Source organism: Halichoerus grypus, chromosome 8 (assembly GCF_964656455.1).
Source record: "Halichoerus grypus chromosome 8, mHalGry1.hap1.1, whole genome shotgun sequence".
Classification (NCBI taxonomy): domain Eukaryota; kingdom Metazoa; phylum Chordata; class Mammalia; order Carnivora; family Phocidae; genus Halichoerus; species Halichoerus grypus.
The window spans coordinates 92,955,976-92,978,407 of NC_135719.1; the positions used below are offsets into that span (position 1 = coordinate 92,955,976).

General features: G+C 41.8%; 2 protein-coding genes across 2 annotated transcripts in view; one reads left to right on the top strand and one right to left on the bottom strand.

Annotated features, from left to right (window-relative positions):
- Positions 1–2,599: 2,599 nt before the first annotated feature.
- On the top strand, positions 2,600–18,173 carry PAX9 (paired box 9). Its single transcript, XM_078053582.1, has 4 exons — positions 2,600–2,755; positions 3,520–4,168; positions 7,125–7,260; positions 16,435–18,173. Exons 1-4 carry the CDS (start codon positions 2,752–2,754, stop codon positions 16,687–16,689), a joined length of 1,044 nt encoding a protein of 347 aa, XP_077909708.1. The 5' UTR covers positions 2,600–2,751; the 3' UTR covers positions 16,690–18,173.
- Positions 18,174–20,454: 2,281 nt separating this feature from the next.
- SLC25A21 (solute carrier family 25 member 21) overlaps positions 20,455–22,432 on the bottom strand; it is a 476,445-nt gene continuing 474,467 nt past the window's right edge. Inside the window, exon 10 of the mRNA XM_036103885.2 lies at positions 20,455–20,921. Coding sequence (XP_035959778.1) covers positions 20,860–20,921 — 62 coding nt within the window. The 3' untranslated portion in view covers positions 20,455–20,859. The remainder of the gene's footprint in view (positions 20,922–22,432) is intronic.

Genomic DNA, 22,432 nt, shown 5'->3' on the forward strand with positions numbered 1-22,432 from the left:
GCCCGCCTGCCCGCCTCTAGCCCTCGAGTCCTCTTTCCCCTTTTCAGGTCACGTATCTCTCGCTCGGGCTCTTCGATTTGCCTGCTACCTGACCAGAGCACTCAGTGTGCGGCCCCGGGAGGGTTCAGCATCAGCACCTTCCTCTAGGATCCCTCGCCTCGATCTGTCCCCTGAAGCTTCGACTCTTTTTGCCGCCCAAGCTTGGGCCTCAGTTTGCCGCGGGTTCTTAGTGTCCCCAAGCACCGACGATTCTTCGTGGGCTGCTGGGAATGCGCTGAGCTGAGAGCACCGAACACCCGCAACCCGCGGGCGTGATGACCGCCTGCGGGGCTCCAAGGAACTGGGGGAAGGGGTGCGCTACAAAGATAATGCGCGGCCGCGGCCAAGTCCAACAGGTGGAAATGGAGAGATAGTAGCAGACCTGTTTGAGAGCACGGGACAAGTCAGGCAGCTGAAGGAGTTTAGAGGCAAACGAGAGGGATTTGTGTTTGGGTCCACCTAGCCGGAGCTCTAAACAATGGGCGAGTCTTTGGATCGCTCCGTGTTGGTGCTGTAGAACCACTAAAACCCTCTTAGAGCGCATAGACCCACATCCGGGCACCGGGTCTTGCCAGCCAGAAGGTGGAACCGCCCTTTACGGACACTGCCACCCAGCAAATTCCGCGAGGAGCTAACTGAGCTCACGAGCTGAGTCGAGTCCGCGCTAGAGGTAGCTGTGAGTGTCTGTGGGGGGAGGGGTCAGGGAGCTTCTTGATCGAGAAGCCCAGCATGTTCAATCTTTCACAGAAACCTCAGTCGTAGGCACCTCTCTGATATCTCAGTCTCAATTAATTTGCACCCAATCCCCAGGAAAGAATTGCTGTATTAAAAATCTTGGATTCTCCAAGGACCTCTGCGTGGTAAAATACCAGGCGGTGCCAAACAATAGGTATTTGGGGTCAGACCCGGGTGAAATCGCTATCAAGTCAAACTGCGAGATTTTAAACAATTGGAACAAACAAATAAAAAGACAAGTTCAAGTATTTCTAGCTGTGAGACTTCTAAAAGAATTAAGGGTGTTTGAATGCATCTTTATCTTTTCATTCTTCTTACCTATAAACTTGAAATCAGACTGCCGCCCCGACCACAGAAGCATGGGGATCTGGAGGTGGCTCTTCGTTTCAAAAAGCACAGATGATCATTCGTTTTTCTGGCTTCTTGTCACTTACTGGCCCGGAATCTGGGCCCAGTCAGCTTCCCTGTATGTAGTAGACCAGAGCCACACACACATCCCTCAGGACTGTGGGAGGATCAACAGGAATCCTGTGTGCACAAGAAGTAGCAGTATCAATATCCTCGACCTGAAGCAGTCCACACACCCAAGTTCATTAAAGATGTTCCCCATCTTGTTTTTAATCTTGATTAACGTTCTCCATAACCCATACTCAAAATGTGATTAACTTTGGCTGCCAAAAAGAGTACTGTACACTTTAGACTTAGTGATCACTTTAGTGATCGAAAGTGAAAATTCAGAAGTAGGTTGACTCTCAGGGCCTCTGGTAGCTAAACAGAAGACGGGGGAATTACATAAATGTGCAGGCTCGGTGTTCAACTTTCTTGGGACCAAGTCTCTTTCATTAAACAAACCCCTTTTGCTGCGGTTCGCTGGTGAGGGGAAGCCGGCAAACCTTGGCATCAAGTACCAGCAGACCAGCAACCCGGCTGAGCGCAGTGGCGCGCTGGCCTCCAGGGAGAGTGCCTCAAGCACAGGCAATCGTCGACGTTGGCTGTGAGCTAGCTTTAGCCGCGTGTGCTTAAGTTCTCCGCATATCGCGCGCGGCCACATCCTGGAGTCTGCGTGGCTAAGGTTTGGCCCCGCGCTCCTGGATGAACCCACCAGAAACTGCGTTGGGGGGAGGGGAGGCTAGTCCCGGGAGCAGGAGAGGGGTCTCCACCTGGCGGTCACAGTGGCCTCCACCTCTGGCTCGGCCTCCCCTTAACCTCCTGGTCTCTCCGATCGGCCTACCGTCTCACACCTGAGCTCTCGCCACCTGGCATAGGCTGGAGTGAGGAGGTATCATCCCCCGGTAATAGCGTCCTTCTCCAGACAGCCCCTGGAGGCCTGCATGACAGGCTATTCTAAGAAGCACCACCCTCCCCCCCCGACGGTGGCCCCCACCTCCCACCTAGAGTTTTAACTTAAATTCTGAGGCGTCTGTTTTCCCCTCCCCCCAAGTCTCCTCAACTCCTTCCCCCTTAGAGTCTCTCATATTCCGACCAAATGCTTTCATTTGCTTATTCAGCATTTTTATCAGCTTGATTTTGTTGTCTGTTTGCGCTGCCCCTAGGAAGGTGTCAAACACCCATTTTCATTGTATTTAGTCACCCAGGTGCAGAGAAAGCTTGAAAGAGACAGCGGAAGGACTTTCCCGGACTGCACTGTCGCTCAGCGGCCCGCACCAATCACCACGCAGCTTGACCTCGGGCCCTCCTCTTTGAGGGCGTGTCCCCAGTGAGTGATAGACGGAGCCGCCCGGCCCAGCTCAGGCCAGCCCACGTTGCTGCTTAGATTGAAATGCAGAACTCTAGCCTCTTTCAACGGGGCACAGACTTCCTTTTACTCCTTCCTTCTGCACTCTCGCCGCCTCCTCCCGGGAAGAAGCGGAGGCACCGGCTGCCCGGGGCAGCGACAAGCCGGGCCACTGAGGCTGTGCGAAAAGTTTCTTTTTGGGAGCTCGGAACTGGGGCCCCGTTGGTGTATAGCTCGGAGCAATGGGTGAGTGGCGGCGGGGGACGCTGTCAGAGCCGGGAAGGGAGGGAGGGAACCAGAGGGCGAGGGAGGAAGGGAGGGAGCGCGAGGGCGCGCACCACTGAGCGCTCACACTCTTCTTATTGACTTTGCTCGTGTTCCTACAAGTTGTTAGAAACACGCTAAGGGTCAGGGCACACAGCAGTTCAGTATGAACGCTGGCTACTGGGTTGCTGTTGATGCCATTTTCTGATATTAAAGGAAGAGAGCGGTGGCATCAGCAAGCTCCGTAGTCTCAGTGCGGACCAAGTTTTGTTTCACACAAACTCACGCACTCAGAACAGGAAAAAAAAAATCCAAACCAACTGTAGTTTCTCCTAGACCTTGTCTAATTGCTCCAGGCCCCAGGCGGGGCGCTGGGGCTCAAGGGGTAGCAGCCCAGAGACTTTAGCGCCGAGAAGCCGAGAAGGAGCTGGTTGCAGGCGTCAAGACCGATTTCCCCGCCTGCTTCGGAGGCTTTTGAACACTTGGAGCGGCCCCGCGTCTCACCACTTTATTTGCTTGTAGTGGCCGCAGACACCACTGGAATGGGGGGAGGGGGTCCGACTCGACCTTAGTGGTTTGGGGCCATTGGGCAAGGCTCGGGGGCAGTAGGGTTTGGGAAAAGCCTAGGTCCCCAGTCCCGGGTGGGTGCATCTGCCCTGCCTTCTGACGTGGGCGGAGGCCGAGCGGTAAACGGCTGTCCCAAACTGCCGGTGCGCGTCCCCGCGCGCCGTGTGTTCGTTTTGCAGAGCCAGCCTTTGGGGAGGTGAACCAGCTGGGAGGAGTATTCGTGAACGGGAGGCCGCTGCCCAACGCCATCCGGCTTCGTATCGTGGAACTGGCCCAACTGGGCATCAGACCGTGTGACATCAGCCGCCAGCTACGGGTCTCGCACGGCTGCGTCAGCAAGATTCTGGCGCGCTACAACGAGACTGGCTCGATCTTGCCAGGAGCCATTGGGGGCAGCAAGCCCCGAGTTACCACCCCCACCGTGGTGAAGCACATCCGGACCTACAAGCAAAGGGACCCTGGCATCTTTGCCTGGGAAATCCGGGACCGCCTGCTGGCGGACGGCGTGTGTGACAAGTACAACGTGCCCTCGGTGAGCTCCATCAGCCGCATCCTGCGCAACAAGATCGGCAACTTGGCTCAACAGGGCCATTACGACTCATACAAGCAGCACCAGCCGGCACCCCAGCCGGCGCTGCCCTATAACCACATCTACTCGTACCCCAGCCCCATCACGGCGGCCGCAGCCAAGGTACCCACGCCGCCCGGGGTGCCTGCTATCCCCGGCTCGGTGGCCATGCCCCGTACCTGGCCCTCCTCCCATTCCGTCACCGACATCCTGGGCATTCGCTCTATCACCGACCAAGGTAAGGGCTCAGGGGCCGGATGGTGTGGATGTGCAGAGCCTCCCTCTGCACCCTCGCTGGTGTCTCTGTATCTGCGGCCTCCGGGCCCGGGTCTATCCCACCACCTGAGGCTTTTTCCTTTGGAAACTAAGGAGTCCTCCCAGGGGGTGTTCTGATCTCATTAACTTGAAATTCATGCCCTCCGTTTCCTTGCCACACACAGTCTCCTGCCTCATCTCAAACTACCAGACCCATAACATCCCCCCATCCCCAACACATGGTTCGCATTTTCCACCCTCCCCCGCCTCTCGCGCCGCTGCAGCCTTAGACCGGCTCGCTCACTTGGAGAGCGCGGCCCGGGTCGGACTTGGGGCGCAGCCCGGGAGGCCTGAGCGGGCGTGGGGCTGCTGGCTGCAGACACCGCTGCGGGCAGCTTGTTTGCGGATCAGATGCGGCCGCGAGGAGTTGGGCACCCTGTGGAAATTGCAGTATTCTTGGATTCTGGCAATCAGGCCAAATTTGCTCAGGCAGGAAGTTCAAATGTCACCTAATTGGTTTCATTCTTATGCTTCACTTCATTTTCCTCGGAAACGGAGGTCCCGAAGTTACTACTAGTAACTTGCATGTTACTGCATTGCTCTTTCTGGGACTAATTTTCTGCTTTCTTTCTCTCTCTCTCTCTCCCCCTCTCTCTTTTTCCTATCGCCCCCACCTCTGGCCTTTACCTTAACAGACTTCACTATATGTATCTTAGGAAGTGGCACCAACCACTGCTGTGTTGGGAACAAAATGCAGGGTGATTTCATCACCTCCTCTCTTCTTTCCTGGTTTCCGCAAGCCTGCGGCTTCCCTTCAGGGCCCTGGGGATGCGAGTGGACATCTAGTACCTGCATTTTCGGCGGTGCCACCCCCACTGTTCCTTTCCTTTCTCACCCTTGACCTTGCTGGGTAGCGAGTGTCTTTTCTGCTTGGTAAGAACCATTCCCTGAGCCCTCCTGCACAGTTGGGCTTCCGCAGACCAGACTTTGTTTTCCTTTACTTCATAATTAAACAAAATAACAACAACAGCAAAGAAACTGGCATTAACTTCTTTCTCGGTAGGGGGAAAAAGTCAAAATGTCTTAGACACAGAATTTAAAGAATACAGAGATCAGAGGCCACCGTTTTAATTTCTTAGCTGAAAGTTTAAAAAGTGCAGGGGAAAAATTAAGTAGAGAAAAGGGGGGGGAATAGTTCCTTTAATTATTTCCTGCCTTTTTTTGTTGCCACCACATTGGCACAATTATCTTTTTAAGTAATTAAAGCAGAGCCCTGATTTCTCATCTTCTTGTTTGCTGCCTGTGAATTTACAAGATTCTTCGAGGAGCTCAGTTTTGTCTTATTCGGAGCTGGTTGGAGTTTTAGTTGGAGAGAGTTTGCCCTTGATTTATAGGATAAACTGACCTCACTGACATTTAAAGGAAGCCCCTGTTCATGGGAAAGTGTGAGATCAGCAGAAATGGGGGCTCACAGGGGGATCTCAATTTCTTAAGATAACTTCAGGCTTGTGCCCACCGATTGCCTTTTGTCTGGGAAGGCAAAGAGAGACTGGCAGTTCTTTGCCAAAACACAGTTTCCTGGTGCAAATTGGAACACAATCTAATTCTTTGGGGCGTGGGGAAATAGGGAAAAAAGACTGACAGAGTTGATCTTCCCTGGGGATTCTACAATCAGACCAAGTATCAGTTGGAAAAGTAATGGATTATATGCAGAAGAGCAATTTTTCATTCTAGATGTTGTTGATTCTGGATGCCAGCTTTAAACAACCTGTTTTCTGACAAATCTGTGACTATAAAATGATTATTTCTATAAGTGATCAATTCTACAAATGATCATTTCTACAAATCAAAGCACTGTGTCAGATGGAAGTATTTAAAATCAGGTTGTAGTGGCTTTGTCAAAACTTCAGTCCTCCACCTATAGGTTCCAAAGACAAAAACACATTGCTCATAGTCTTCAAATATCTTTTCTTTAAAACTGCACTTAGTCATTTAAAGATGGCAGTGATTCAATAGGCACACTTCCAGGTATTGTGGTAATCAGTTTACAGCATATAATTTTCTTTGTATCTCTATTAAGAACATAAAGGATAAATGACAGCGTTACTCCCTTTTTAAAAACACTTAATTCTGCTTTCATTTCCTTAACTTTTGATTTCATTAAAAAAAAAAAACTCTCTCTCTATAACCTTACCACTGACGCTGGTGGCATTTACAGTGGTAATTGTAGTGTTTACTTTTTAAGTTATATGCACATAACCTCACATACTTAATGTGTAGACATAGAGCATCAAAGGTAGTCACATATAAATTATGCACACACAAGACAAACTATGCATGTATGTTTTGCATGTGCACTGTGGGCATCTTGTAGTTACCTGTTTGCAAAGGACTTTGCAGGTCTTTTGTCTCATCTATTGACATAAGTACTAGATCCCCACAGCACGGTGAGCACTTTTCTGGATGTCTCTGAGCACCGGCCCAGGCCAAGGACGGTTAGGCCAAGGGCGCTCCTCTCTCCCTTTTCAGTCCGCACCAGTCCCCGTTTTCGTCAATCCCGAGTCGACCCTGGGTTAGGACTGGGACGAACAGCGCATCCAGCTTCACGTGTTTCCTTCCTCGATTTAGGAAAACTCTCAGGTTCCTTCCATTCGATTTCCCGGGGGAATGAGGAGGGGAGGGGGAAATCAAAGGCTGTTGAAAAAGGGGAAAAAAAAAAAAAAATCTTCCCGCAGGCGTGGGTGAAAGAGCTGGGAGAGGCCTACTCTGAGGAGAGTAAACTTCGCCGGGCCCTGGGCCTGGAAGCCGGCGAGGCCGCGCCTGGGCCCGGCGCCCCCGGGAGGTCGAGGGCAGGGGTCGGAGCCCTGGAGCTCGCGGGTCGCGGCTTCGGGCCGCGTCTCAGGAGGGGGCGCGCGGGTTGGATCTCCAGCTTGACGCCCTCTCCTCCTCCCCAGGCGTGAGCGACAGCTCCCCCTACCACAGCCCCAAGGTGGAGGAGTGGAGCAGCCTGGGCCGGAACAACTTCCCGGCCGCCGCCCCGCACGCGGTGAACGGGCTGGAGAAGGGAGCCCTGGAGCAGGAAGCCAAGTACGGCCAGGTGAGGAGGCGAGGGCCCCGCCGGGTGGGCCGCTTGGCGGCGGGGGTCTGGGCGACGGGGGACCCGGTTCCTTTCGGAGCCTCGACCGAGGGGAAGCCCAGGCCGACCACCCGTCACTGCCGGGAGTCCTATCCCGGTCGGCTGAGGCGGGACCGAGGCCCGGACCCCCCGCCAGGAGCCCAGGAGCCCGGGGGCCCAGGAGCCCGGGGGCCTGGGGCGGTGGAAGCGCCTCCAGGCCTGCGTGGCCTCCGCAAGCGCCGGGAGGCCGCGCCCGAAGCCCACGGCGCTGCTCGCACAGGGGCTGGTGACCCACGCGAGGCGCGTCCGCAGGGCCGGGCGACCCCGCTGGGTTCTCAGGGCGGCGCCCGCGCGAGCGGCCTCCACGCCCGCCGAGCGCACGCCCGAGGTCGCGGCCTGCGGGTCTGTGGGCTGCGGGGTCCGCACGCTCGGACATTTCTCGGGCCGTGGCTCCCCGAAAGCAAACAAACGACGCTCGCCCTGCGGTAGTGAAGAGAGGGCAACCAGATAAACTTAATAAAGTTACCATTTCCCGATTAAAGGTCACGGTGTAATCTCCCACGGGAGGTTTGTGAGAAAAACCTCAAATTATACGGACTGGCTGTGGACCGTTTAATTTTTCCTTCCCTCTGTTCCTCCCCCGACTCTGCAAAAGAAAAATTAAAACACTCGTGTTTTTTTTTTTCCCCCTGAGAAAAACTAAGCAACCACCACCACAAAAGTCCTAGAGTTTTGAGTCTAAATTCATCACCAGGATGGAGTCCGGAGCTCAAAGCTCTGAAAAGCAAGCAAACAAACACAGATCTTAAGGCAGCCTAAGGTTTCTTAGAGCAGATCTGGGTAGATTTGCAAATTTCTTAATACCAAATTCTAATTCCAAAGCCTCAAAATACCCAATTTTCGTTTTATTATTGTGAAGTCATAGAACTCTTAGTGTTTTCTTATCTGTCAAAATCAGCGTTTTACTTGTTACTTTTGTTCACTTGGGAAAAAGTCCTAATCCTTGTTTTCTCGAACAAACCCCATTTCCATTTCCTTTTCTCTCCCTTATTTTGCTAAAACAGAGTCAGATACATATTAGTAGCTCTCCCATGACAAATATCCCAGAAAATAGCAGCGAAGAAAGAGTCCCTTTCCCGAGTATGTTTCTACTGCAAAGAATGCCAAGGAGAAATTATATGAAAACTTGCCATTTTCTTTTATAAACAGCCCTTCATTCATAAAGAAGAGGCAGTATAGCAGTGGTTAGGAACTGCGATCTTCTGGTACCATTGTCACTAAAGCAAGTTATTTAACCTTTTAGCACCTCCATTTCTTCATCTTTAAAAGGGGGAAATAATAGTCCCAACCTCAGGAGATGTTGTGAAGATTCAGTGAGATAATGCAGCCGTACGGCACATAGTGAGCTTCCATTCCATAGTACCTGTGGTTACAAATGGCGGTTGGAGATTGACTTTTAAAAACAAGCAATTTTTTTTCTTTTGGTGAGAATATACTTTGTTCAGAGAGCTCATAGCCAAAAAGTGCCAAGGCATTTTGTTACAAACATTAGAAGGAGTGTTTTTAAAGCACCTAGCATAGTAGCAAGCATTTAATAGGTGCTCAGTAGTTTTTATTGGGTCATCATTTGCTATAATAACAGGAAGTAAAGAGTTGAAAAATAGTTTTTAATTCTCACATATAGTTGATAAACCCAGTTTATATATAAAGCAGTGTCATAATTCAAAAATCCTTGGTTATTTCATTTTTTTCTCCCTCGAATTATAGATCTAGTGTTTATACTCATTTAGAAATGGTTAATTTATACACACATATCAAAACCACACAGACAGGTTTAAAATAAAAATAGAAGACTGATGCAAATAATCTACTCTGTATATTCTGAACATTAAAATTGATTACATTTAAACACTAAATATTATATCACTAAATTATGAGATTTATAAAAGCAAGCAAATGAAAGACATAAGTGGCCAAATAAGTATTATTCTAAATACTAAGAGAACAAGTTAATTTTTTTTCCAGAAGGAAAAGATATTTATATCTTAAATTTGGAAACTTCTTTTTTTTAAAGATTTTATTTATTTATTTGAGGGAGAGAAAGAGAGACAGCACAAGCAGGGGGAGGGGCAGAGGGAGAAGCAGACTCCCCGCTGAGCAGGGAGCCCTGACAGGGGGGCTCAATCCCAGGACCCTCAGATCAGGACCTGAGCTGAAGGCAGACCAACTGAGCCATCCAGGCGCCCCAAATTTGGAAACTTCTTAATTGCAGTATGCTAATCTTCTGCATTGCCATGTAGTAATATAATTCAGATGATGTAAAATTTCAAAACTTGAAAAGTTTCTAAGCACAATTAAATCAGTGGTTACTCTATTATAATTATCAAAATTGTGCTTAATGATGAAGGTGTGCTGAGTAGGCGCAGAAATTGAGGCTGTGTCATTTTGTGAGCAGTTGTGGAATTTAGACATTGATTTCCTTGAGTGTAAAATTCTATACTAATACTTGCTCATAAACAAAAAAGCAATGGTAAGGTGTGTTGTGTGTATATATATGTGCATTTCTCTTACCAATATTCAAAGGGCAGCTTTATTTTTAAAAGTTATTTTTCAGAATGTTATCAGTATAAGTACACTTTTACAACAAAAATGTAAACTTAAGAAACATTTCTCCTCTATTTGTATTATGAACAAAATTTGAAAGCTTTTGACAAATTGTCAAAAATTATGCACATAATACTTTCAGGGCACTTATAATTTTTATTAAATGTGCAATATTATCTGATCCCAGTTTCAATTTAGTATATAGAGGAGGAAATTGAGAATTCAGAATCCTAGGAATTAGAGCATAATCTTTTCCCAGAAGACACCTGTAAAATTACCAAAGGGACTGAATTGACAACTGATTGTAGGTACTAGTGATTACTGTAATCTAGAGTTTCTAATTTTCAGTTTAAACTGCAAAAAAAAAAAAAAAAAAGAAAAAAGAAAAAGAAAGATGCCTGATCGCTAGTAATTAGAACCTTATGCACATTTCAGCTGTATACACACCTATCTTTTGTTTTTTAAAATACTAATATAGAATATTCAAACTTGTCTTACTGATCAATATTACATTGAAGTCAATATTTTATATTACCATTCAGAAGTACTTATTATCTACCCTTTGGGATAGAAGAAGAAGAATATTTATTTGTTTGGCTTTTTTCACCTGCATTTAATATTGGGCCAGAAATCCTTAATCTCATCTAATTCTGAATGGCAACCATGTTCTCTGGTTCTTAATGCTGGTTCTCTTCTGTTGAAAACAAAATCTCTACTGAATGCAATTGCATGGCAAAGAAAAGGGGGAGATTGGAATATATCTACCCTTTTACATGGTACTTAGTGAATTAATGCTTCATTTAATTTAAAGAGTCTATAAATAGTTGTATAGTTCTTGAAACATTTTCTACAATTGGGCATACTTTCTCAGAAAAAATATATTGCATATCTGGTACTCTAACTGAAATAATCTGAATGTTAGATTTACAAGCTTTGAGTATCTCCAATTTTGGGTAGTGTATGTTAACTCAGACAGCAAGTTTAATATAACATTAGCTACAGATTGAAATGTCAGAGATGGGGAATAGTCTACAAACTTGAACTTAAGAAAAAGTTTAGTTTTAGAGTTAAACGAGTTGTGAAAATGGTTGGATTCGGAGGCAAATTAATCTGGAATTCTTACGGAACATTCATTTGTGTATTGTATTTGAAATAAAGATAGTATTTCAGAATCATGAATATAATTTTCTAGTGCATTATTTTAAACACTGGTTGTCCTTGCAGACATACTGTTTTCATGAAAATATAAATGAAGTTGCACTGGATTTTTCATCATATGAAATAAAGTTAATTTTTGTCTTAAATAATTTATAATTTTGTAGAGAATCCAACTGTTGGCAAATGCCAATAGAGAGACTTGAAATTCATGATGTTATCTATTATGAAAAACATTCCTTGACCTGGGTTGCTTTTAACTATTTGTGTCTTAAAACAAGATTAATGATTATGTAGTAGTAAAATGTGTCATATAAAATACAAAAAAAAGTAATTTGAAATTTTTTCAAGGCTACCTTAATTTCAATATTTTGGAAACATAAAACTTAGGAAAAAAATTTAAATAGCAGCTTTCCATTACCTAAAGACATTTAGATCTGCAGTGTGATAACTCAGTATAAATAAGATCTTTTTGGATGAATGTTGAAACCATACTTTACAACCGTCATTTCACTTTATGAGATTTGTTTCACTAGGTCATTGCATAATGAACTGGGAAGGGTAGAACAACAGTCAAACAAAAAAGATTACACCGAAAAAAAAGGGAGAAAATCTTGTTTATTCTCCAATCTGAAACTTTCTTGCTAATGACATGGAGGCTAAATTCTAGGTGAAGCACATCTCAATTTGTGGCTAAATCTACTTTATGATAAAGCCAAAGTAAACTCATTTTATCATAAGAGGAGGACCAGGTAGAACTGACGAGTGGATGAAAGATTGTGGGTATAGGACTTGGCAGCGCTATCTGCATTTTCTTCAAGAGAGAAAATGTTGAGTAGACAATGCCCTGAATGTGAAGACTACTGGTCTATAACTTGTAATTTCCAGACAGTTGTCATACCAGTTTTTTTTTTTTTTTCTTGTGGTCAGAAGTGTTTGGATATTAATGCATTTCCATTTTCGGGGGGGGGGTGGTGAATAAATGGAACAAGCATAAATCAAATAGTGAAGAGCTACGTTAGAACTTTTTATTTACTTTTTTCAACAGCTTTACTCATGTTGCTTACTTAAGGTGTAACACCAGTTCTGTGATAAAGAGTGTCTAGTTTTCCTGTTGTTGTTTTGTTTTTTTTTTAAAGCAAGAGTATCGCATCTTCTGCTTTCAAAAGGCTGCACTAACTTAGGTATACAAATGATTATGAAACACCTATGACGTGTCCAGTTTTATGAGGATGTTGAAATGATTAAGGCAAGCTCCTGTCCTCAAACTGTTTGTAGTCTAGCTCTCGGCTAATACAGCTTCTCAACGTACTAATTTAAAAACATATTTTTAAAAAGTGACAAATCTATATTTCTAACATTTTAGAACAAGTAAAATGAAAACTCATGCTTTCATTCAAACCTTAACTGGACATTGTATTTTATGTGTTTTTTTCTAGACTATTTCCTTTAATGACAGTGAGATAAAATCTGTCTTTTTCTAAAAACATTCAACAAAGCAAGTAACTTACTCTTTTTAGGGTATGCAGTTTGGTATATTTTACTTTGAATTCGTAAATCTCATTCTCAAAATTATGTAGAAGAGAGTTTGCTTCAGGGAGGATCCTTGTATAGTTCTCTGGGGGGAGAGGATTCTCATGGCTTTTATGGAAGATCCACATAAAAAAAGGGGTTGATGGATTGAGGTCTTATTTATGGAATCTTTAGGTAAAGTCATTTTCAAAAATGAGATTTCCATTACATGCCCATTGCTGGGGTTTCATTTGGAAAATTTGTTTACTCTTCTCTGGGGATTCCATATGTTGGTTGATTTATAAATCATATTTACAATCCAATTAAATAGAGTAATTTAGCATGTTTGCTCCCACTATATTTATGGTGTACATTTGGTAGTCTCTACTTAGCCTAACTAGCTTTTCAGATTAATTACATGCCCTTCACTGAAAACATTAAACAGATTTGGGAAGTTTAAGTCATGTACTCTTTTACTGGAAAGAATAAACAAACACCAATGCTACCTGTAGTTGTTTTCCTTTGTGGTGGAAAATTTTACTATTCGGTGATTGCTTCATAAATAACAATTACTTTATCCAGTAGAGATTTATATCTTTTACCGAGGTCATGTTTCAAAATTAATAGAAAATCGATAGGTTTATTGAGTCATTAGAATGAATGGATAGTGAAGGTGGCAGGTACATTTTAAAGCATGTTTTTCATTTCATCTTTCTTATGCTGCTTTTTCTAAATTTCTGAATCTGACCTTTAAAAGTAAAAAGGAAAATTAAGACAAAACTTTTTAGCCCCAAATCTGGGTCATAATTTAACCTGAGGGAAAGCTAAGAGTTATTTTTATACTGTTTGAAGATTTCTGTGGGTTTTTTTTTTTCTTTTAAGCAAAGGCTTTTGCCTCCTCGGCAAGATGAGATCAGACCTCCTTAAGCTTCCCCTCTTACTCATCCTTTCTGCAATACAGAGGGACTGCATCACTAAAATGACTCTAAATATGTTGTGGATTTTAGAGAACTTTGAAATACTTAATACTAATAGTAATACTAACATAAAAGCAAATTTGGTGCCTTAAGTATGAGCAATTGGACAAATATGGAAAAAATTAGTAGTGTTTATTTTATGCTCGACAAACAAATGTAGTCACAGAATAAGTAAGGCACCTGAAGGTAACACAGGCCTAAATCCAGGGTTCTACCTCCCCCTGAATCCCAGGAGCATTATGTAAGATGAGAGTCCAATCCAGCCCAGTTTCTCAGGGGGGGATGTTTCAGGGCAAAAAGAAGTGGGTCCACATAAGGGGACTGTAGACATTGCAACAGAACAGCCAAATAAAGGGGGCACATCAAGGAGCAATTGTTCCAAGGGCAAAGGTGTAGGGGGAGGAAGGGGAAGATGACAAAGCAAGTGTTTCAGAGGAAACTGTAATTGCGGATGATAGAAGAAATGCTAAGAAAAAAGAATGGGCAGGAAAAATTCAGCTGTCATGAAAATTAGAATTCGTCAACACATTTTTTTGCCTAACTAGAGCATTGTTTCTGTCATGTATAATATTAAATAGTTTAACCTTATGTACTTATAAAGTGTTGAGCAAAGGTTTTCACTATTTCAAAAATAATTTTAACCTTAACATTCTTATTTTATGATTCTTGGTGACATTGGTGTCAACAGTATAAAATATTAATTAATCTAGAGTGGAAGAGGCCAATACAGATGCAAATACGTTTCTATGAGTGGACTAGAATAATTCCTTTTTAAACTCATTTCTTATGGGTTATTGGGAAAATCGTCCACAAACATGATTGGAACTATAATCTCTATGCAATGCTAGATTTCTTCTGCAATTTGATAGCTATCTTACTCATCTTCTGAGAGCCTTAGAGTGTGTCTCCTTTGAGCCATTCTCTGATGAGCCATCCTCAGAAAGGGAGAAAAGATTTTTTTTTTTAGAAGTTAAACAGAATGAGGATCTAACAATGAGAATGGGGTTCTAGAAGGAGAATCTTTTACAAGCTGTTATCTCAAAAGAAGCTCTAGTTTGATATTAAATTGTGTCTGTCTTTTAATTGTCCTGGAAAAAGCAGGAAAAGATCTGCTACAGAGGATCCCGTGTCAGACAGGGGTGATAACTTCTTTTAACACATGACCATTGACTTGCCAATTGGCCCAGGGTAAATGGCTAAATTCCTTAATCTACATTCTTGCGTATAAGAAGAGGCTAAGATTTCATTTATATTTTAAAGTGATGTGCAATGATTTCTTTGTTAAAAAATAGAGCACCATCCTATACATTTTAATTTCAGTTGAACATTGCATTGTAATCATTACATATTATCTTATCATTATTATAAACCCAGTAGTTTATAATGAGTTACAATTCATCAGTCTTCATTATTCCATAAAATATGTTGGATATTTCTTGGTGCCTGGGACATAGGACATACTCGAAAAGCCTTAGTGTCCTTTCCCTTTCCTCTGACAACCAGAACAGGGGGTATGTGTTCTTACAGACTGAGTACATAAGGATAATCCCTCTACTTTTATTCTTATTTCGTCAGAAATCCATGAGCAGTGTTAAGTCATACCCATGTGTTTATTCTACTCTGTGTATTACCCTAAACTGACAAAATCATTTTTGAGAGCCCATCATTGCATACTCATAGATGTGGAAGTGAAAATAATAACCAAATGAATTAAATTGGAAAATAATTTCTGTGTTGCAGTCGAATTGGGAAAAGTATCTAATTAACATACGTCTGCTTTTCTTACTTCTAAGGATTGAATCAGTTTTACTACTAGTAATTCTAGTATTTACATTACACTCTCACTAGGAAATATGTTGATATGTTAATTCACATCACTATCAGGGAAAAGATTTACTCTTTATTTCTAAATAATGTAGAAATTGAGGGGAAAAAAATAAGTTACTTGGAGGAGGATGCCAAGTGTTCATGCCAGAATCAGGATTAGAAATCAGGGTGTTTTTGTTGTTGTTGATAGTAACAATACCGACAATAATTTATTGGATGCCAAGAGAGGGCTGGTTTCTGGGCAGAATCGCTTGCCAGGGCTGCTGCATTTTGTTTGCAAACTAAGATTTTACATTTCAATTCATTTCAAGAGATTTATCCATGTAGCTTTTAAAAATTCCTATCACAGGACCCCAAAACTTTGCAAACTAATTTTCCAATTTTAAAACCACACATACGCAGTTCTTTTCTATTCCAAGAGACAGTTTCCTTTTTGATAAAACAGCTCTGGGAAAAAATACCCCCAATCTTCATGTAAAAACTCTTACAAGACAACTGCCTGATTTTGCATGTCCTTTGTCCAACAGGCATTTTCAACCTGACATTTTAAAATACGGCCCATGTTTTATTTAACAAAGGTCGTGTTCATTTTGAGTTTCTAAAGTGACAGCCTACACTCTGTGCCCTTCTTTACTGGAAATGAAAGCTACACCAACCAGGCCCTTCACCAATGCTTCAACAAAAGAGCCAAACAAAACCAAAGTACAGGGAAGGTTGACAAAGGCATTCGGATAGCTGAACAGCTTCTGAGAGTATTTAATCACCATTAATTCTTTCCTCACCCTCTATTTCCTTCCTATAATTCCAAATAGCAAAGCAAATACTGTGAGTTTTCTGGTTGTAGCCTCCTCAAAACGTCTGTGGAAGGAATAATGTCTTGACTTTTGGCATTATGTTTAAGGAGCAAGCCTGGGGATGCGTGTAGAATGTAAGGTTCAAATAAAAAAAAAATCAGAAAGTAGAGTCAGAATATTGCTGCTACTACTACTCAGAACTTACATTCTGCCACTTTCTGAAAACCGGTGAAATGTCAACTCCTACAATGTGATTACCTTCACCTCTTCTCTTTTCCTACTCTCAGGCACCAAATGGTCTACCCGCTGTCAGCAGTTTTGTGTCTGCGTCCAGCATGGCTCCTTACCCCAGCCCGGCCCAGGTGTCGCCTTACATGACCTACAGCGCCGCTCCTTCCGGTTATGTGGCTGGACACGGGTGGCAACATGCCAGTGGCACCCCACTCTCCCCCCACAACTGTGACATTCCCGCATCGCTGGCGTTCAAGGGAATGCAGGCAGCCAGAGAAGGTAGTCACTCTGTCACGGCTTCTGCACTCTGATGGGAAATTCTGTCCGCGCGCGGCAGCTTCACCCCGTCTCCCCTCAGCACACCCTCCCCCTCTTCCCTGGTCTCGGATCCCACCCCTCCCGCCCTCCTGCCCCCAAAGCTGGCTTTACGGACTCACATCCTTTGTGCTGATGACACTTAAATATTTCTTGCCATAACTTCTCTCTTACAGAAAACCTGACATGACTTTAGGATTTGAAAACAAAAGCAATCTTAAGGATTGAATGAGACATTTGTGTTGCCCACACACTGTTTTAACGTAGCAAAGAAACCTGCACCCCTCAAAGGGCTTAAGGAACTTTTAAAGCTAGTCTTTGGTAAAACCACATGTGTATATTTATTCTAAATCAACCTGAACTTTTGAAACGTGCAATTGTTGAGATTTTGCAAAATCAATAAAGGAAAATACATATAGAAAAAAGGTTATGCTACACCCTCTAATCAAATAAGGTGACCAAATAAGCTTTAATTCATCATTAGGAAACTAATCAATAATTGACTTGTTTGAGTGATGCTTTGTTTATTCTTAAGAGATGACCTATTTTGTTGGAAAATATAATGTGTGACACAAGCAATATCTGAATTTAGCTCCTCCTGGTGTTTTGACTTGGTTCCAAATACAATAATGTTTATATTTTCTATTAGTTTGTAAATACGGACTCTGGATGGTGCATTTGTGTTTTCATTCCATGGGACATCCCCCCTCCCTCCCACCCCCATCTATTTTTTTCTTTCTTTTTGCAAAGGTGACTTTCTGGCAACGTCTTTGTCTCTGTTTGGTGGTGGGCTGCTCGGGCTCCTGGACCTGGACTTGCCCCAAATTTTGTGTGTGCAGTGAAGGCTTCAACACCTTATGAAGGACATTTTCTTTCTACAGCAGAGGACTCAAAAACAGATTAAACAAGCCAGTCTCCCATTTTGTATCCTAATCAAACAACACACATGCCAAGCATATAAAGACATGAGGGTGGAAAATATCTGAACAAGAAGGCTTTAAAGGAAGTCACTTAGAAACTTAAGTTTAATGTGAAATGCTTTGCAAAGACACTTAAAATGAACTTTATGTTAAGAAAACCACTGTGAAACTAAATTGTACTGTTATTGTTGGCTTACCTGTGTCTTCAGCAATCTCAGCCCAAAATTATGTTGTAATTTAAAGAAAATGGAAAATTCTGCTCTAATGAATGTAAAAACGGCTTGCTGTGAAGTTTACATTGTTGTACAGAAGCATGTTTCACATGTAGGTAAACTGGTGGTGGTATTAGAAATACAAATGCTATTTAATTTTTTTTTAATTCCCTTTATTCATTTCTGGAGTTACAGGACATAGTTTAGCTGATGAGTCTTTCTAGACCAATGGGGTTTTCACTTTAATGTTAATAGCAGCGCTGTGGGGTATATGTGTGTGTGTGAGCCTGTGCTATGTGTTGTATTTTAAAACAACTGCTTTTCTTGGGCAAAATTCTACAGTTTTTCTCTTCTGTTTAGAAAGTTCTTCCTGCTTGGCAATATGTAGGCTTGAAACTACATTTTAAAAACATTGGTACAATTCATCTATTGGAAAATTAATATATTGTGGGGTTTTTTTTTTTTTGGTATTAATTCTGTGCAATAACTAAAAGGGCACATCACTAGATGTGGATGTTAAAGATGCATTCGTGAGGTGATCCTGCTTTCTTCCTATCTGTGCTGTGCACAGTCTACACGGCAATCCAGTTCCGTCACATCGGTTTCATGGCTTCACTTAAAACTCAGATGGCTAGACGAGCAAGGCTTTCAGATCACTAGCATATAAACAGTAAGCAGATTTCTGACACGTAAGTTATATTCGAGGAATTGCTTGTTTCAAGCAACAGATATCTTATAGAGAGAGCTTTGAACTGCATTTATTTCTAAAGCAACCAAAATTCAGTGCTACAAACAGAGGATTATAACTTCAGGAGAAGAATAAGCAGAAGGAGCAGATGAACTCTCAGGGCCATAGTCTTCCTTTGATCTTATAAAACTCCTATTGACATCTGGAGTTCCCAGTCTGGTGAGAAAATAGACTATAAACTGAATGGAACAAAGATACCAGTCCAATATTTTGGTGGAGACTTTAAAACCATAACCATACAGGGACTCTCCTGCCGTCCAGAAAAGCTGACATAAGGTATAGAATTATCCCTTATCAGATAGTTTTTAGATGGCTACTAAGAGTCTTTAAAAAAAAAATACCAATCATTTGTATGGAAACACAATGAAATATTTTCTTTATCTAAATTAAGAAATCTCTTGTTAATGCTATTTATAATTTTTTTCTGGTTCTTGTATTTTTAAAAATCTAATGTTAATGATATCAAGATTTTTTTTTTCTTCTCTTTTTCCCCCAGGTTTTTTCTTAGCAACAGTGAATTCACATGGCGTAACTTAAGAAAGACAACAGAAAGCTAAAATACAATTTGCTATTCAAAGCAAAATATGATTTAAAGCTACTTTTAAAAATAAGAGAAGGAAAATGGGATGGGGTACGGGATTGGGATTGTTTGATTTTTAAACGTTATTATTATTGGCTAATGTTGACATATTTCCTTTGTTTCTTAGGGGGTAAAAGTGTTGTTTTTAAACTGGCAAATGCACTGTTCAGAGATCCTTTTCCATCCCATTCACAGGGAGAGGTTAAAGGTTCAATTTCATGGCCTCTATGCGGGCGTTTCTCTCCCTCACAGGATGCAAGAGCATTACCTGCAAGGATAGAATGCAGTTGTACAACAGACACATTCTTCTTTCTCTTGGGTTTTTTTTTCTTCTACTTTTAATGACCTTCTTATGAAATATTGGGCTGAAATATAAATTAAAAAACACGTTGGAAAGGATGTACAACCGAAGGCTGTGTATGTATATACAGTATGTTAAAAAGCCTTTATTTTTATACTTCAAATGCTCTAAATTAATAAAAAGTAATAATTATCATGTTATCTTTTATTTTCTCTTTTCAAAATGCTTTAGTGACCTAGTCTCTTGGTGGAAATAGCCCTCAGTAGTAGTTAAGAACAGGTGTCATCTAGAACGGGCAGATATTTTTGTTGACTTTAGCTACTGAAGTAGCATCATTTCAGGATGCAGATATAAAATCAAGCTTGGTGATAGCAGTGCCAAGGAGATATTTCTGAGAGTGCGTGTTGGGACAGGAGTTTGTGGAAATGCTAAGAATGTACTTCTATTTTGAAACATTTTCCCCTTCATAGTATATATTTTAACACTCCGGATAGTTGACTTCACACCTGAAGCTGTCACTTAAAACTAATAACCTGGAAATGTAGTTTTACTCTAAACATTCTTTTTAAGAATGGCAGAGGTAAGAGTTCTGAACAAAGATATCTGGATGCAAATACAGACAGCACAGATGGGCCCAAGGAGTGGTTCCAATTTGTGTTTTAACATGAAAATATTTCAGCAACAAAAATTGTTTTCAAAGGGAATTATGTGAAGGAAATTTCATGTGTTCTATTTGCCATAAAAAACTTCACGTTATCAGGATTTAGAAATATGACCTGCTTTAAACAACAGTGCAAAATATAAAGTAGCTTTGGGAAAATATAGCTGTGATAATGTATTATTACTCAAAGAACACCACCAGATTTAAATTTTAACATAAAATTCAACATTTTAAAAATGCCATTTTAGTGTACTTTAAAAACATCTCCTTGTGCCTTTTAAATATTATTTATGGGAGAATTTAATTCCTTATAAAAACTGTTCAAATTTTGGCTTAATTTTTTTATTACTCTAAGCATTTCTTGACCTCGTGGGAAAAAATAATTATCGATACAATGAATTTTCTTCATGAAGCAGTGTAAGAGGAATACAGATCACAAAATTTATATAGCTTTTATGAAATATATCTGATTTCTAAGCTATTTTCTGTGTTCGATTTATATACCTCATTACTTCAAACTATTTTTCTTTGCACAGATTTATGGATATAGACAAAACTAGTCTCAAATTGTGTAGAGATAATTTTTGAAGTATCAAAATAGGTTTTGTTCTTGAATAAACTGTTTCCCCTTAATAATTGTACATAATTGTATAATTATAATTTATAATCCTATCAGCTGAGCTGCTAGTCTCTCCTCATGGTGTTGTAGAGCAAACATCCATGATCTCAACATCTCCTAGGCAATCACCAGTTCTCCTGAAGCCAGGAATAGGTGTATTCATAAACCAGCAGCATCACTGCACCACCTAGAAAAGAAAAGAGCTGGTTTTTATCTCAAATCCTGCAAAATAGTGTCATTTTCCCCCACTGGGTTTCTGAATCTGCGAAGTCCCACGCAGCCTATCAGGCAGGGGCTGTGTAGACTCATCAGTCCCTGGGCTCTAATACATCGATATAAAGCTATTGTGGAAAATTCTCAGAGCAAAATCAAGACCATCTTGAGTCTCCAAATACATTTTTTCCCCAGGAGTTTCTGTAACTTTCATCATTTCTCATCAGATTCTTTTTCAGGCACTTTTAATTTTAATTTTAATTTTTAATATAAATATAGACACATTTAGTCATGTAAGGGCATGTGGTGTTCCTGCAAACAGAAACCATTCATATTTTTCATATGTAGGCAAAGGATTTATCTTTTTCAGTCCATAATTAGCACTGTCCTAGTTGCATTCAAGAAAGAAAGCTCTAAGAGGGTGCTTGATAGATGAATCTGATTTTCTCTAACAGCCTTCAAACTGGATTGCAATGTGAAAAATAGCTTCAGAATATTTAAAATATGTGTATTACAAAATATAGCTAGCTTTCAACCTCCTTTTGCTTTTATTCCTTTTATTTGCCTCAGATATGAGTGGATTGCACTTGAAAATTTGGTGGTGGGCCTTTAAAAAAAAAAAAAAGAAAAGAAAATTTGGTGGTGGGGTTTGGGTATCACAGACCAGTATTTGTCTTGAAAGGTCAACATGACTATGATACAGACAAACAAACACCAAGGTTGCAGAATACCTAGAAATCTGGAGAGGCCTTTGCATGTGTGTTCTACCTGATGCAATAAAATGGCACATATCCCATGCTCTTTAATGTAATCTATCTATCCTCTCATGTCTGTGTGAAAAATATTACAAAATCAAAATGTGGACAAATATCCTGAGCACAACCTCAAGAAGACTTGGCTGCATGAACAGAAGATTGACTTCTGACGAAAAGAAATATAACTTGATTTTGATCTTAGTTATTTTGTACACACTGCCATGTGTGTGTTTGTGTGTGTGTGTTTTAATCTACAGACCACACGTTTGTGTAACCTTATACCAAAGATAATCATCTGCCTGTAATTTTCATTTTTAACCCATGAAGATACTCTATTAGACCCCTCTGCTGCCGTAATCCTCTTGGCACTCTGGCAAACAAAAAAAGACCCACTGACAGAGGGTTATTAATACCTATGTAATTGCAGTGTTTACTTTTATTAACTATTCTCAGCGTAAGACAAGAACATGCAGAATTGGGTTAGTTTTCAGCCTGGTGATATTTGGAGTTTAAACCACAGACTTCAAGAGCCTCCTTTCATGGCAGGTGACTGGTTGTGAGCAAGACAGAGCTGCCGAGGCTGTTATGAAAAGAAGATGGGATGGATGCTTCCTACAATGAAGGATGAAAATCCCAGATTTACCCTTTCTTTCACTTTTTTACTCTCTTTGAAAAAAAAAAAAAAAATCTTATCCTTAAGTCAAATGTCCTGCTTTTCTGTCCACCTTTC